General features: G+C 40.2%; 1 protein-coding gene across 20 annotated transcripts in view; it reads right to left on the bottom strand.

The window, feature by feature from the left end:
* lmo7a (LIM domain 7a) overlaps window positions 1–18,003 on the bottom strand; it is a 49,109-nt gene that overhangs the window by 27,792 nt on the left and 3,314 nt on the right. For 18 of the 20 annotated variants that reach the window (XR_015106022.1, XM_086144977.1, XM_086144987.1 and 15 more), the window contains exons 3-5: window positions 14,271–14,341; window positions 11,376–11,445; window positions 5,292–5,398 (exon numbers count right to left, since the gene is read on the bottom strand). Coding sequence is in view for 17 of the 20 variants with exons in the window: in XM_086144977.1 (XP_086001103.1) it covers window positions 5,292–5,398; window positions 11,376–11,445; window positions 14,271–14,341 (248 nt within the window). In the remaining 3 variants the exon portion in view is untranslated. Of the gene's footprint in view, window positions 1–5,022; window positions 5,151–5,291; window positions 5,399–11,375; window positions 11,446–14,270; window positions 14,342–18,003 lie in introns of those variants that run through there. The other 2 variants (XM_086144989.1, XM_086144990.1) reach the window with 2 other exon arrangements.

The following is an 18,003-nucleotide window of genomic DNA, read 5'->3' as shown; positions in this document are numbered from 1 at the left end:
GTGAAAGCTGAAGTTTGCCTAGAAAAACTGGAGCAAAAACAGCTACACAAGCGTGAAAACTATTCAAATGTTATACAAATATCCTACTGCCACGGGGAGTAAATTGTCTCTTTGTTTCGCTTGATGAGTCCTTGTGGCCTTTTGTGGCCTATACGGAGAAGCAGCACGATTATGTTGTAGGAGCGTAGATGGTTGTATGTGGATGACACCCGTGTACTGAGATTAACCTGAGGTCTAACATGTTACTCACCATACAGAGGGACTGAATGACTGCATATGCATATATTAGGGAAAGGCGCTACCTGTGTGATGAAGAGAACTTGCTCCGCTGGATTCAACACACCCGGGGACAAGTTCAGTGATTGCATTGAAATATTCCGCACACACTCAAGATAGCTTTAAAAATGCTCCAATATGAGCATTTGAAGGGCGGTATCAGCTGTGCCATGCATCACTGTGTCACACTTATCAGACACTGCAGCCTCTGTTAAGCGAGAGAACAGGGTGAGGCTGGCATTTCCTTCTCCACTTCATAGAATCACACAACTATAACCCTTGTGTTGGGCTTTATTGAACCTTCGCCATCATCGTTGGTTTGCTTACACAATCTTCCCACAGTTCACATGGCGTTGCAATATGACATGAAGCCAGCACCGTATATATGAAAGCATTAGGGTACAGCGGGGAGTGGTAGCTCATTGAACCACACCTAGAACACTAACACATGGGCCACTTTGTTCATCACATTTACATAAAACCGTTCTCTAACTGCTGAAATATTCGCATTACATAAGCCAGAGTGATATACTGTATGTTGATTTAATTGTTGTCATCAAAATATTTGTCAGGGGAAAAGTATATTCCTCCTGGAGGTTTATGAGTGGGTTTGAGCTGTAGCCCGGAGTGCATCTCACAATAATTGCACCACATGGCCTCTCCTATCTACCGCTTGATCGGAGACAGTCATTCACATTCTTCAGCGGACAAGAAATTGAATAACCCTGAATAACTAAGTTTTGTGGAACCTTATTCTTTTAGTTTAGGAAGCAGTCAACCCTTGTCAATAATTTGCTTAATCAAAGGGCAGCCACCTGGACCTTGGACCTCTCAGCAGGGGATGTGTTCTCTCCAGAGGCCAAATGAATGAGAAAAGCTGGTCACACACAGGAGCAAAGCCCGTAGCTGCAATAAAATGACCAGGAAAGAACTGATATTAATGAGTAAGTTAACCTTTTTCAGATATTTCTGAACTCTAAAAAGATTTCTATTTTGATGGAGATGAAGTTACAGTTTGTGACACTTGATTTTCCCCAATTTAGGAAAATATAGTTTGGATCTCAATAGGATGACATTTACAGTTTTTAATATTCCTCAGCTGTGTGTGTGGGTATTAGGTTGAATAGCCAGGCGTGTGTGCTGCTTTAAACAGAATCAACACAACATCAGCCATGTCACGTTACGTGACAGTTGTTTCCCCCTTCCCTTGAAATAGTCTTAACTTTGTGACTAATGGCAGCAATAAAAATAACATCTGGTGTCGAGTCACCTGACATACTCTTATGAGGGGGAACATGTCTTATTTGACCTTCCTCACAGATGTCAGAGAGGCGGTCCATGTTCAACCTAATGCAAAATTTTAAACTGGGCTAAATGTTTCCGTTGTAGCTACAGCCATTTGATGCAATGTGAGTCAATAGCAGCCAGGAAGAAATGCAATTGGATCGATATCTCCCAGAATTATGAAATTTTAAAATCGGGGGTACTCGATTTCAAAATATCATCATCATCTGTTATGGTGGGCTTTATAGCAACTTGTCCATTTATTTTTTATTTAGGACAGAATACTTGAAGGTGCAACATGTCACTTGAGACAGGTACAATTGAAAACTGCCATCAGCAAAGTTCCACACAATTATCAAAATACTTAAAAATTGACCAAAGGTGTGTGACAACACTGCCGGTCCGGTCCTACCTGTCTGTACCTTTCACTCTCCCTGTCGCTGACACACATGTATGCACATGCAGACTTGAATTGACTGAGTTGCTTTTTATGACTCAGGTCTGTATTCTCACACGTCATTCCAGTTAAAAGGTTTCTGTTCGGCTGGATTCTTTATTTTATTTTACAATGTGATTTTTTTTTTTTTTTTTAAACCAGCAAGTTTCATCCCTCAGCTTTCTTTCGCAAAACTGCAAGTCGTATCTATCACCGGTCTGGTCAGTATCATCCCTCTGGCTGTTTGCTGTGAGCGTCTATCACCGCACACATGACAACGTGTGGAAATCTTTCAGCGAACCTAACCTTCGAGCGCAGTCTCCTCTTATCAGACTCAGCCTGGATCACTACGGTTGATCTTTCTATATGGCAATTTTGATATTGAATGAATTTGTTACTGATAAAGTCGTTTATCAGAAAGCGTGTTTCACAACATGAGGCAATTACCACAGATGGTGGTAAGGTCAACTGCATAAAACACGCAAAGCTCAAAGGTCAAAACTCACATTTAGCGATTTCTTTTATGACTTCCATGACAATGGTCAAGCATGATCTGAAAGGGTGCCTTCGCACCATTTCATCTGTGGTTTGATTTAAGACACGATATGTGACGGTAATCAAATTATGCAATTACTTTTTTTTTCTATTCAAATGAATGGGTGGGGGCAAATATTTCAACGACATGTCATAAAACTAACAATTCCTATGATCCCTTATCATATTCAAATGTCTATTTTTACAGAGCTTGTGCTTCCAACATTTTGTATAAGACCTCCTGTATGTGAATGAGTAGATCAGCAAATCTGTTCAATGCATTCTGGTACTAATTCACAATGTTTCTTTCTTTTACGAAGCCTAAAAACGGTTGTAGAACCGAGAGTGTAGAGCTAGCGAACCAAAAGGACACCGGCCGTATTGCTGTCCAAACAGGGAACAGGGACGCTGAGCACAGCACCTGTCAGACTGGGTTAAGGGACAAGAGCTTGGACACACACCAGGCGCAAAGACAGCTGATGGAGACAACTTTCGCTCACTCGCTGCCTCATTTACCTCGCTCTTGATAAGCCGGAGAGAAACAGAAAGACCAATAGTCTATAAACATGGCTGTCAGTACTTTCTCCATGTTTTTCAGTCTGCTATTCGTTCATGTTTAAGTTATAAATGCTGCAGTTGGAAAACATCTATTGGACATTTTATGAATCACAAATGGAAAAAACAAAAGATAAGATTTAAAAAAAACAAAAAAAAACTTCATGACAAATTCCAGAATGTGATCTTGACTCACACAGTCTGAGCAGCAGCAAGGTCATGTAGTTAAGGAGTACCGATCGCTGTCAACAGGTCTGTTTATACTCTGGTAATTTTATCCTTACTCTGATTTTTTTTTTTTTTTTTTTTAAATCAAGAAATTATAGGCGCAAGAAAAATAAATCAACACAAGATCAAATGCTCAAATTTCTTTTTCACACGCACAGGTAAGCTGTCGTGACAACCGTGGAGTGTAGAATGCAGTGGGAGGGAACAACGCACTATTTTAAGCTCGTCTTCCGAGTACCAACACCATTCCAATCAATCCTGGTTGTCAAACCGACCCCTGTGAGCCCAAAAATAGGACCGACCCCCCCCCTTCAAATCCACATATTGAGTCACGACCCACATAGTCCCAAAGAAACTCATAGACTTGCGGTTGGAGATTTGAAATATGCAAATGTGTAAACAGAGAAAGAGACACTGGTAACATCAGCTATGTAATGAAGGCAAAAATATGTATGTTCATTCAGGGGCTCTACATGCTTTCACTTTCACGTGTTAGGCCTTGAGATTAGAGGGGGACCGTGCACGGTTCAGTTCACCGAGGCCAGCAACTTCCCAAAATGGCCAGATAAACTTTTATAAGGGGCCATAAAATCCAAAAGTATATTATCGAGGTGAAAACACCTTCATTCACTGAAGACACTCTTCTTGTAGAAGCTCCATGAAAAACGAATCAAAATATCTCTATTTACTATCTCAAAATATCAAAGTAACAATGTCTAAAAAATAAACCATATGTGTCTGGAAATGCAAGTGTTAGATCTTTTCCCACAAAGTTCTGTGTCGAACGTCCTCAACTTAATTACCGAACATTCTCTTTATGCTAATCGGCATCTAAGTTTCAAGGGCTTATTCTCACAAACTGTCTGTAAGCTGATAACTTAAATTCCAAAATAAGCATCTGAAAGGAAGGAAAATCAAAGAGAAAGTTATATTAAATATCAAAGGAAAGCCATAACAACGTGCTATTCTGTTGACGCGAATACAACTGATAATAGATAATGTTGCGTAACGAAATGATGACACTATCATAAACTCTGGTATCTTAGTGCAGCATGTCCTCAGCTATGAGTGGAGGGTGTGTCTTTAAGTACAGTGTCTTTGTGACCACTATTTCAAAATCAATGTTATTTCAGAACGTCTGACTTCAGCATCATGGTTGGATTGTGGGAACACTTTCTTAGAGGTTGTGGCAACAAGACTGCGGCAACAAAGGGACTGGAATGAACAAGAGCATCGCGTATGTCCAGCGACAGGAAAAACAAAAAAAAAACAACACAAAACTACATCACTTTGCTACTTAAAGTATTGTTTTTGCTGCTGAATTCAAATGTTAAGATTCGATTGCTGTTGAAGCACTTTTCATGTCATGTCACTGTCCTGTGTGGGAGACTGAAAACACTCCTCAAGACACACCTGTGTAGAAACTGAACAGGTTGTTCAACATTACACACCCTTTTCTCATCTTTCAAAGAAAGCAACTGTGCCTATCAAAAATAAAAGAAACACAATAAATAACATGTCCTGAAATTCAAGCCATGTGGCACCCAGGTGGATCAACATTAAACTGTCAAAACACACCTCTATTTACAATATGTGGCTCGAAGTAAACAAGCCTTCTAGTGACTAAATGATGGCCAGATTCATTAAAAAAAAGACAATAAGGAAACAGTTTCAATAAGACCCGAGGGTGCATTTTTGGATTGACTCACCTTCGCAGGTTAAGAATTCTGTAAACTCTTACACTGAAAATAGTGCCGACCTTTTAGCACCAGTGCTGTTAGTCTGAATCACTCCTCACATGAGACATGTGCTCCTAAATATTGTCCGCGATAGCAGCGTATTCAACCATCCATTCTGACTTAAATAAAAGACACTGACTAATGTCTCATGGAAGGAGGAGTCAAATGTAGCTCTGTTTGAGATGGGTGGGTGTCTAATTGGTTCAACATTTTAAAAGTCTTTTGAGGTTTCAACTTACTTGACTGTGACTCTTGATGATAAATCCTGAAGGTCTCCTGGGTGGAAGAGCTGTGCCTCCTTTAGTCCGAGCTTCACACAGGCCTTGAGGAAGACATTAATGTTGTCCTGGATGAAGATGAAAGCAGGGATAAGAACTGGCGCTTTAACAATAACTACTCAAGCTCACTATTGCAGGGACAGAGCCTACAAGCCACTGCATCCAAAGTTCATATCCCTACAGAACACAGATGGACAGGGAGGAGCATGTGTGCAGCAAATAAGAAGCGACCCAGTGCAAAACACACACAAACACATGCAGGGGGGAAGTGACTGCCTGACTGACGGCAGAAAAGCTACCTATCGGCTGCGATAGGGTGGAGACAAAAGCCAAAATGAGGAAGAATAACATCGGAGCTTTCCAAAAGTCCCACCCAACCGGCCATGCGAGTGTAAAACTGACACACACGCCCTCACTGCCAAGCCCTTTACTCTGTAACACCTGTGGAATCTGTGGGGTGGTGGAATATTTTGGAGACGTTTGGTTGCTATGAAGGATGACGACTGGTAATAGAAACTTGAAAATATTTCCCCACGACAAGTCCGTTAACATCTCGGAATAGAAATGTGGTTTCTCCTGCGGCATGCCGATTGTTCTCTGTTGCATTAAGATTAAAGTATCTGTGTGATTTTGCATTGCAATGTAATGAAAATATGTCATTTTATGCATGTACATCATATTATACAAACCATTCCTTCTGGGGTGTATCCCAGCAGAAAAACCAAGTGCACTTCCCATTGGGACACACTGCTTAAGAGGGTTTCATGACATCAACATGGGCCAGAATAATTATGGGGAAGGCTGTTCTATTTTTATATGTTGAACATGCTTATTAGCAAGTTGACCTCTGAGTGTTGGCATCGCCGGCTTACAGCTTTGCTCGTCCCCTGAACAGCACTTTGCCAGGCCCTGCAGGTCACCGTTGGTCCTCTACGGACCAAAAACTAAGAACCGGAATCTTCCTTCTCCTGCTTTTTCTCTAAGATAAAGATGCTAGTCTTTTTCATAATGCATAGACCGAGTGTCAGAGTTTCACATCTTGGGTTTCTCCATAACCACGCTTGGATTATTTTACCTTTTCAATAATGTTTGTCACTCACTGAATTGCCACCTTTTTTCACTTCCTGTTTTCGGTGTTTAATCCAAGTCTTTCAAACAGAATAGCCAAGAATCTATAGTTTTGAGACCCCTAAGTGCTCCCTGGACGCTACTAAGTGGCTGCTCACTGCTCGTGGTTCATCCCTGATGGGTTAAACGTGGAGGACAATTTCCCGCAAGAGATTAATACAGTGTAAAAAAAAAACAAATACTGTTGGCTCATAGACAGTCTGCCAGGACAAAGCAGGGACGACACTTAGGGACCTCATTTTTCGCCGTTGGTAAATTAGACAATCCAGAAGATGATCAATCAGAAATGGAATTGATTTTCAGGCACAGGCTTAGTTTATTTAGTTTTAATGAATCCCTAAAAGTGTATGAGATTGTTCTCATTAATCCCTGCGACACAGCTTCGGAGCTGTGGCTGCCTGATATTGTTGTGAGGTATGACCCGCGACGGACAACATGACAACCTTGAATCGGCTATTCATTTCTGACTCTCACTAAATGTGTAAAAAGCAGTTAATCTCCTTCCAAACCGTTTACCCCCGACCTCTGTTTTTGTCCGATCACTTTCAATTCAATCACATTCATTATGTTTTTAACCTCACTTTCACACCCATTTACTGAGCCTCCCCTTAAAGGGTCTGGAGCTCAACCCCCCACGCACAAGGAGGCCCACCTCTCACTTTGAAAACCTCAGGCATATAGAACAATATTAAACAACAGAGTACAAAGGCTTTGGGATATGTGGCTCATAAAAGACATTCTTTCTCCTGACATTGTTCGATATTTATTGACTTTTGACAAGCTCAGCGTGTACAGTGACTCAAACAATGTACACATGATGTCTCACCTTTTGTTATCACCCCCACTCCCTTTGAGTTCCTTTATATCGGTGAGAATTATTAAATGAACTGTTAAGCGGTTCCGATCACTGTGAAGGCTCTGGAAACTGCTCCTTGGCTGGAAACCCAAGCAGGGTGTGTTCCTTGTTTGTATATAGACAGCTTCTGAAAGGCCTTACACAGCCTTTGACTCCTGATTCTGAAGATTTTACACTTGGATACACATTGGATGATTCAAACAAATTATTTACTGTCATCTTTCATAGTGAATTTGTCATTTTTATTTAATATTTCTTGAAAATTCGTTGTTTTTGTTTTGTATGACATTGCTATCATGCTGTAGTTGTCCTAATGTTGTGTCATCATTCCTATCTGGCCTGTTGTCATGGGCGATGATATCATGGTGTCTGTTGATGCTGTCAACAGTGGCGTTGTCATTTCCGATATTATTTTGCTTTTGTATTGTTAGATAAAAAGACAGATCTAACGGAGTTGACTTTCAGGTGCAGGCTACTTTAAACATCATTTCAAAAAGCTAGAAAAGATAGCTGAACTTTTGATTGCTGCTAAGTACATCTCCACCTTATGTTTTAGTTTTTTCAATATCAAACAAAACACACATTTACAGTATGTATCATTTCTTCTCATCCAGTCAGTTCTAAAGGCAAACTTAATGCTACTCCATATATGAATCTAACAGGCTAAAAGGGCATTACAAACACACTTAAAGCGACCCCCTCATCAGCCAGTTCCAGAACACGCAGAGATAATGATGTTGAAGGAATGTTATGCTGACTTGTGCCTGCACATAATCCTGCTAAATATGCTGTATCCATCCAGCAGCCTCTAATCCTTTCATGCAGACTTGAGGATCCTGAGTTTAGCCCTTCTCATCAACAGGGAGAGAGAAAGAGAGAGAGAAAGAGAGGCTGGCACCCAAAGTGTCTGATTTGCAAAGGGACTTCATCTGAGCGATCATTGTGGTCACCCTTTTTTTTTCCGCAGCATTCTTTGTCTGAGATGGTCATAGTCTACAATTACCCTCAACTGACCTCTAGCTGTGCTTCAAACACCAAGCAAAGCTTTGGTTATAATATCAGGCTACATGTTTTCAAATCCTGTGGACAATAAACTGAGAAAGAAGAATACCGGAATACACTAAGCACTGGTTCTACTGAGATATGCTCAATAAAATACCCCCAGTCCCATCAGTCACATCCAGTCATAACAAGACTTAATACAAAGCAAACACAGTACCAAAACATGGTCAAATGTCTGTCATTGTGCAGATGATTACACAGGCATTTAGAGAAAGTAAATACACCCTCAGGGCCAATTAAATGTCATCATGTCCTCCCACTGCTACCTCGATTCACCAAGGAGGTGTTGTGTGCCAGGAAAATACAGCCACACCCCCCAAAAAAAGTGAATTTAAAGCGAGTTGAAGGCAGATGGAGCCATATCGGACACTATCGCTCTATCCCAATTATCGACGCTGTTAAAATCACAGAAGGTTCCAACACTTAAACCATACGTCCAAGCCACTAAGTGTTAACAAACAGACAGAGAAGTGTGCTGACATTTCCTTAGACACAAGTTAGAGCAAAGAATAGGTCCTGTCCTGGAGCCAATGTTGCTAAATATTCTGCAAACCAACAGATTTCCATTTTTGCCTGTTCAAATCCCATGCTCTTTTTCTGCCAGAACTGAAGTTTCGTATTTATTTTGGGACCTGAAATAGTTCAAATGGTAAAACTGAGGGAAAACAAAAAAAAAAAAAAACACTTATTGAGATGATGGCAGATATTTTCACATTGGAGAGTTAATGTGGCCTGTTTGCCTGTCATTCAAACAGGAAGAAAGCAGTTCTTTCAAAAACAAGCACACTCACTTTTTTGTCTACTCTATTTTCCTTCCAAATTACAATAGAAAAAAAAATCACTACTTTATTACATTTCTTGGGAAGACTGACTGTGTAAGTGATTATAGCTTGAGTGATTTCATCATTCGGTTCTGAACCTGAGTTCAGGTACTGGACAAAGTTACCATACTTGGAAAAAATTACAGAGGAGCAAGAGGTTGATCTGATAAAGGCACACAAAAGTTATAAGTTATACAAGCAATGCCTGGGTTTATTGTATATTTCACACCAAACAAATATTTATCTATGCCAAAAAAAGATAAATTTGCCACTGGCATCAATGATCTGAGCGAGGGTAATTTTATAATACTTTCAGAAAGCCTTATTTTGTAACTACGGAAATCACACCCTGCTGGTCATTAGAAAAACAGTGAGTTCAAGGCAGTTCAGTATTAGTTTCACTTTCAAGAATTACACCCTTAAAACACACTTTCCATACAACGATCCTCACTCCAGAGAGATAGACAGCTTATCTTGTCGGGGGCAAACCGAGAGCTTAAGAACAGACACGGTACTATTTTTAAAGATGAACGATGGAAGAAAGTACAAACATGAGATTGGTACTCCCCTACTTTGAAAGAGAAGCGATTCTCACAGTGGAGTGAGAGCGAGTAATGTTTGAAGAACGCTGCACTTTTCTCCATGTGGTTGGCAGAAAGTGCTCACTGTAGGCCAACCGGGAGCTTTCACATTTACTGGAGAATTTATGATTTTCAGGTTCTGGCCCGGGTTAGGAAATACCACGGAGCGGCTACTGACGGAGGAGATACCTCATTAGCTCAGCAGGTGCCTGGCCAGTTCCATTAGAAGCAGACAGGTACGGCCATTTATTTCATAAGACAGTTGATGACGTTTTCAGGGTTCCGTTCGGTCAAATCGATTATTACCAATTACACTAAGCCCGACTTCCTTCTCGTTTCCTGCACTGTTAACCTGTCATTGTTGTACCCAGTAACTTCAATGCTACTTCTCCAAAATTCCTTTGGCAGCTGGATTCAATTACAACCACAGGGGAACGCCTTGCGAGGGGTGGATTTAAGGTAAGGTTTTCAACCCTCTACTTCCCAAGAGCCTGTATGGAGACACTCCCAAAACATTAACAGTAGCTGAGCCATCGGGGTCAGAGAGCACTCTGTTTTACGCGCCTCGTTGATTGGAAGAAATCACCGGGCCTAGAAAAGGTGTATTTTGAAGGGCTCCCTTGTCAAAATATTTAGAATGACTTACATAATAACAGGTACTTACGTAAAACAATGATCGCTGTAAACTATACCCTGGCCCCTTCGGACCTCACGTCACTCAATCAAAAAAAAAAAAACACCAATTACCACGGCAGTACAAAGACCTTCAGTCATAAATGGTTTTGATTGAGCAGAGCCTCAAGCATGGCAGACATCATATTTAGGGTGCACTCGAATGCAGCCAGTGGCCTCTCAAGCAGCTCTACACCCACAGAACTTATTAGTGTGGATGGATATGAGAGGCGACAAGTCAGTGAGGCAAACGCTTCTCATTGGAGGCTATTCCTCAAACCTGTCAGCAGCCAGCAGCTCGGTGGCTGCTACTGGCTCCGCGCCGTGTCAACACACAACCGGCAAATCCCCAACGAGACAAAAACAGTGTTAAACATCAGTAACATTTGGGAGATCTGTTATTGAGGCTATTAAAGGTGACATTTAAACATCCATGACCCAAGTCCACAAATGGTGAGTTTTTTGTCTACATGTCCGTTCATAAATTACATTTGTGTCTGCAAATAGAATCACACCAGTCAGAAATAATGACATAATATGGAATCCATGTGTGGCAGTTCCTAATGATACATGCAGGCTGCATTTAAGTCTTAAACTACATTTGCAATAAATAAATCAACCATTGGATTTTACATTAAGTTTAGTAGAATGAGAAGTGGTATAGAGGGGTTAATGGACTCAGCCCATTATCCCCCTGATTACTTCCAAAACAGAAGGATTGTAGCTATTTTACCATTGAAAATTATCTGTATAAAATGTATGGGTCAGTGCGACAATGATACAAATGAACACGTAACCCTCATCAAGAAGGTCATCAAGAAACCACCAAAATAATGATTGTAAATCGAGCTGCGACAAAAGCTTTAGGGTATAAAAGGGCATAGAAAATGGCCCAAATTTAAGAAAAATTGAGAGAAACACTTACCAGCCAGGCGATAGGAGTAGGAAGCCTGTTGACCTTCTTGATGATACCAGGCCTGATCTTGTTGATCAGACTGTGAACAAAACAAACACAGAAGGCATCAAGGGAAGTGACGTCTTCAGTGAAAGCACTTGGTTATTGGCAAGACTGGTAAGAAATGTAAGAAATAGTGCACGGTCCCAGCGTTGGGTGTTTACTACTTTGTTTAATGGTGGGCACCTGGATTCAGTTTAGTAAACGGCCGGTGCCGCACAAGTATGTAAACACAGCAGGTTCTGTGTTCCCAAAACTCACCTTCAAACAGATGGTCTCATATAAACCTCAAATCATCTGATAATAGTTCCTAGGAATACAGTGAGGACTTCTGAGTAGAGACACTGACATCTAAAATTGTTTGAAGAAACTCCATTCAAATCTGATTTTAAATAAAGTAGTTTTGGAAATTTCTTCCTGTATCTTCACGCACAAATTTCTCAGTTGAATGCGAAAAAGCATGCCAAAGGATATTTTTTTTACTTAGATAACTGATATTGCTACTTTTAAAATAGACCGCAGGGACAAAAGATAATCTATATTTAACCTTTGTTTTTTTCTCGTTAAATTGTTATCCCAGAAACCCATAAAATGGTTTGGCCCAAGGAAATTCTAGCTCTCCTCCAGATAATGAGTGATGTAAAGGACTTTTTCAGAAAATTTGAATATTGTGATAAAGTTCTTTATCTTCTGTAATGCAATTAAAAAAACAAAAATTACTTTTTCATGATATTCTGATATTTGGAGATAGGATTTTTGAGTTTTCTTAAGATGTAAGCCATAATCGGCAATATTAAAATAATAAAAGGCTTGCAATATTTCAGTTGATTTGTAATGAATCCAAAATGTTATTGCATTTTTGTTTTTGTGATTGCATTACAGAAGAAAAAGAACTTTATCACAATATTCTAATTTTCTGAGACAGCCTTGTAATGAAGGAAGCAGAGATTGAGATTTAACTATAACATCTCTCTTTAATATTTGAGAAGTGAAAAATAACAAGAATAATGACTTGATTGTTTGGCTCACTTTGACTCATTAAAACTTTAAAGCAAGTTTTACCTCATCTTTTTGAGCAGAATTCCCCTCGAAAACAAGAGTAAAAAGGCGACCGAACCAAGCGGGAAGACTTACTAACTTTACCTGATCAATATATTCTCAACTGCTTCAAATTCACAGGAAACTTGAAAAGATTTCAGTCATATTTAATCCAAAATATTTACTTGCAAGAGTAGCTCATTTTGTGTTACCCAAACCTCACATTAAGAGACCTGTGGAGGTTGAGTTGGGGGAAAATAAAATTGATAAAATTCTGTCACCTTCAAGTCTGCACTGCAGCTCACATGAAGTCCAGCTCCGGGCAGAATTGTCATGCATGATTTTACACAAATTTAGTTGAACATTTTCAGGAGACTGAAAATGCTGTTCTGTATGTTCCAATGTGCGCCTATGCAATCCGAATGTTAGGAATTCAACATAAGGCCGGTGTGTTTAATGTAGTAAGTAAGTAATGCGAAGCTGTAATGAGAAGCTGAAAAGGTCATCTCAAACGTAAAAAAACCACACATATAATGACTTGTTTCAGATTGTTCTCGCGTTGTTTTTGATGCGTTCATGTTGGAGCAGAATTGCGTCATACTTGATCAGGGAGGCTATATTTTTAAATCAGCGCAGATCGTTTAAATCATGTTACAAAAAGAAACGTATTTTAACAGGAAGGAAACATATTTTAAAGTTGCACATCCTATAACGTAACAAAAGGCAACTGTTTATAGCGTTATTTGTAATTGAAAGCCAAATGTGGGACATCGAGATTGAGTGGTGGAAAAGTGGCAGGGGGGGCAAAGGACCCAGAAACACACATGATGAATCCAAATGGAATTTGGGCTCTAGTTTGTCGTGCAGCGATGAAACAATAGAAAGTCGGTATGTTTTCATCTGATAACACACTGAGCGTTAAGTAGGATATAATCACGTATGCGACCCACACTGAACATTCCAAGCGGTTGCGATAACCTTAACACAATAAGAGCAGAGGCCGGGTTTTTAGGTGAAAGCGATTTTATCTCCGGCTTCCTTTTCCACATGCTATGACAACATGAACGTGAACTCTGAATGAAAATGTCTCTCTTCTCTGATAGTAGAGGGAAAGACCGAGTAAGGCTCAAATCAGCATAGAAAGGGTCTTCTTCTCTGAACTGATGCCAAAAAGGGCTGTCGAAGATTCTGCTTGTGCTGTTGGCAATTACGGCTTTCTGCTGAATCGTGTAAATCAACATGTCTGTGTCCATCAACCTGCACTGCTATGCATTTTCCAAATAATGAATTCTCTGTCATGCACAGCTAATCTCTGAAAGTGACAATTACGGAGCTATTTAAAGCCATTAACGTGTCAACGCAAAGGCCAAACATGCATAAATATATTCTTAAGGCTCATCGGAACTGGGATGCAGTGTAATGAGAAAGCGGGGCTGTCCTTACTCCCTAATGTGGTTTTTCAGCTTGAGGTTTTGAATTCACTGCATGGCTGCTCACAACTCTAATTAAATTGAGGATGGCACTTTGCCTGTCCGCAGAGCACTAACATCTGTCAAGCAGACAACGGAACTCAAGGAAGAGAGAGCGAGAGAGAGGAAAAAAAAAACAAAAACAAACACAAAGGACAGATCTGACACAGGAACCATCATATGCAACCTCTGTTCTGCCTCGGTCGAAACACTACTTCGATTCATGTGGAGCGCAACAATAATACTTCAGAAGAGGAACTGCCTGGGAAATATCACCAACACTTCCACGAGAGCGCAGAACTACAAGCGGGCTCCGTATGAATGAGTGGCTTAAGCAAGATGCCTGCTCGGTACTTACTCACACAGCAGAACGCCGTTCTCCAGAGCTGATCGGAAGTCGTCGCTCCCAAACGTTTTCTTGGTTACTGCCTGTAAAAAAAAGGATACAAAAACAGTGAGCAAAAACAAGGAGAAGGGATGGGTGGGGAGAAGCAATCGTTTGTGACTGAGGGGTGGGGAGGCTGGAGAAGAAAGGTAGGATGTTGGGAACAGTGGGAGAGGAAGTCAGAGGTATTTCCTCCTTAGTTCCTACAGTGACTCTCGCAGAGACTTAAGAGCAATCTTTCAGGTATTCCTCGGGTGATGGGAGTTCTTCTTAATCGAGTATTAAAAGCTTTGCTAAAACTGTGCCCGAGCAGAGGTTGCCTGAGCCACGAGGCGATGGGAGTGTCTGGAGCTCCGGAGGAGAAGAGTGCTGCGTTACAGCCTCATGCCTTTCTCATGATCTCAAACCACTACTGCAGAAACACCAAGAGCCATTTGGCAGGGAAACAACACAGTGCATGCATGGCGTGCAAACTCAAACACTTAATAAACATGCACATATTCAATAAAGATGCGGAGCCGAAACATCCCTGATTTTAATTACCGACCGCCAAGCCACCGTAACTTTCATCATGCATATTTAATTTTCAAATATCTAATGTATGTGAAAGACCAACCCTCATGCAGCTTTCTCTTTTGCTGTTTTAATCAGTTGCTACCTGAACCAATAACTCAACACAAATAGGCCAACTTCAAAGTAGTGAGAAAAACATATACAGTTTAAGTATTTTTTTCCGATGAATGTTAGCCTCTTGGAATGTCCACATTATTATGTAGTCATTCATACATCAAACGCACTATGTTCAACATTTCATTCTAATATGTGCAGGAATTTATCTTTGCGCAATTATTAATGCATGCTGGATTTGGATCCTCCTCATGGTCTGACTCCCAATGAGAATCTTTTTTTTTTTCCTCTTTTTTTTTCAGATTTCCAAAATGGTCAAACAAGCAAACAGACCTGAAAGCTAAATCTTTCAGCCAAAGGAATGATTATTGTGTGATTGCCACTGCAATTATATTTTGTCAAAGAATAGTTCAATAATAGTTGTTGGGGGAGGAGTTCTATGTGATTTTTCTCATTTTGTTTTAGTGACCGGGATAGCGATATGTATAAAGAAATGGTGTAGTTCCACAGACCTCACATATCTTTTTGGATTCAGGACTAAATGGTTTTCATTCATTAGTACCAGCAAAATTGAATTTGCTTCATACTTTCTGCTATGATATAATAACATCTTTATGTAACAATTTGCAACACAAATTAAACTTGAAGGACAGGTTGCACTGTTCGGTTTGGTCAGATGTTGCATTGCATGGTGGTGTCCCTTTTCTTTTTGAGGGAAATAACAACCTGGTAAATTTTTCTAGCATGCTGTCAACTAGTACAATAATTTGAGGTAGGCAGGAGTGCAATTAGCTCACTTGATTGGCAGGCACTATTATGCTTTCAAACAAAGTTACCTTACACCTCGAAGCACTCCCTGGGTAACTTGATCTAAAATACTCATCATTCCAAGAGAATTAGAACATTTTGTAAGAAAAAAAAAAAAAAAAAGATGAATCAGATGATTCAACACAAAGGTTGTGTGGGTCTTTCGTTATTTCGCCATTTTTGTTAATTAAAAAATGATTGTCTTTGTAGGTCTACCTCCTCTTTTATTGACAAGGAGCAAATTATCACCAGATGCAGTTTATTCAAGGCAGGCCCACTGGCATGCAAAGCTTGAACACACAAATAACACCAAGCCAGTTAACTGCTTGTGCTTTGGTTGATGAATGAAAGCCTGACCCCTACTGTTGGATGGCGGAGAGGGCCAGATCTGTGATACACATGTGCAGACAAGCAACTTAAACAAGCAGAATGAAGCAGTTAATCAACTTTATCACACTAATCCTGGGACTTTCTGTCCCAGGTTTAGTGTGAAATGCCACTCCAGCACCAACACCAAGCTGGTTGCGACTCAATACTTGCGCCCCTTCCTTTGTCATCATTAGAGGTATTTAATCCCTTTGAGTCCAGCCTAGTCAACCCTCTATCCGCTGCTGAACCTGCCATACGAGGAAAAGCGAAACAAAAAACAAAACAAAACACTCATCTGTGGCAACATTCAATTCTACAATTCTGATTTAACAGGGAGATTTAAGGCAGGGTTTCAGAAACAGCTTGCTTTCCTGCAGACCCGGTGTCGCTCCCCTCAAGAATGTGCTCCTGAACGCATTGAGTAACTCATGTTAACTTTCCCCTTCTGCCCACTTAGAGACAAATGGGTTTTGTAGAGTTTATTATAGGCTTTTGCCACAGTAAACGTGTGCCCTCAAGGCGGGCCAATACTAATGGGTTTATATGGCAATTTGTGTATCATGAGCCAAAAAATTTATAAAAACACTTTGGAAAAAAAAAAAAATAAAAATAATCACATAACAATCAGCCGTTAATTACATTAAAACAAGCAATAAATGAACCCCTCCCAAAAAACTTAAAAATCACCGGAAAATTTGGAAACTGAAAAACATGAAGATAAAGCTGTTCTCAATAAAACCAAAATTAAAAAAAAACATATAATCAGAAAATTGGAAACAACATGTTTTTATCTAAAAATATCCTATTATTTCTGTCAAATAATGTAAAGGTCCCTCCCTGGTGCTTTGAGCCAATAATTGTGTCTTGGTAGAACACAAATAATCAGCAGATTTGAGGAGTCTCTGGGTCGGTGACCACAGCTATTGTTTATTCATGCAGGCCAATGAGGCGAATCAACATTCAAGGGGTTGTGTGGATGCAGCCCCCCTCCTCTAATTGTTCCTACTTTTTTTTTGCACTTTGAGCAGAGAACGTGGCCACGGGCCATCGGCGGACAACTAGGACATTATCCAAATATTTCAAGGCTCTACCTCAAGAATAACATAACCGAGTAGAACATAATATAATCCACACCGCTGCCAATGCAGGGCTGGTCCTGTGAGGTCTGTCCTCATGTGTTCACGGCACATGTGGAATTGCTTGCCGTCAAAAGTCAAAACAAGCAGAATATAGAGACAGTGAAGTGATTAATGATCCGTTCAGCCACCGATAAAAACAACAACATGGCAGCACAGGTCACAGAGCGCAAGTCGTCCCGGCCAGGATTGGCTCTACGAATAAAAATGCGCTGTTATTTTGACTCTATGTATTAAACGGTTCACTCAAATTACAAAACAAACATTTCACCATCCCCTCTGAGTATAAAGTTTTGTTTTGCAGGTCTCGGACAACCGCCGAGAATTCGGTCACTAACTGAGTGAAATAAAGGTGAAGGGTACATGCAGAGACAGCGGCATTGAAAGGATTTGCTCAAGTCTCTCCAGTCAAAAGTATATTTCTTTTTTGACCAGACAATTGACAGATTCACTGTATAGAATGTTGTATGAGGAGACTTGGGCTTCAGGAGGCTGTTTTCACAGTAACTGATGCTTGAATTAACAAGGATTATAAACAAAAAATAGTTGAAGGTAATCCTTCTCTCTAAGTCTGATCATGCAAACATGATGAGTGATCCTGAAAGCCTTTGGGTAATAAAAAAATTCAAAACAATCTTGAGTCCTGTATTTCAAAATGTAATATGAAATCATATTCACTTAACATACAGTATTTTGGGAGACATTTTCTGATGAGATTGTGGGTGCTGATGAGGCGACCTTTACAAATACATGAAGCACTACTATGA

Source organism: Fistularia commersonii, chromosome 4 (genome assembly GCF_037954325.1).
Source record: "Fistularia commersonii isolate RoL2024-O1a breed Wild chromosome 4, RoL_Fcom_v1.0, whole genome shotgun sequence".
Lineage (NCBI taxonomy): Eukaryota > Metazoa > Chordata > Actinopteri > Syngnathiformes > Fistulariidae > Fistularia > Fistularia commersonii.
Note: the sequence above shows the minus strand (reverse complement) of the source record. Positions and strands in the feature narration are given on the sequence as shown.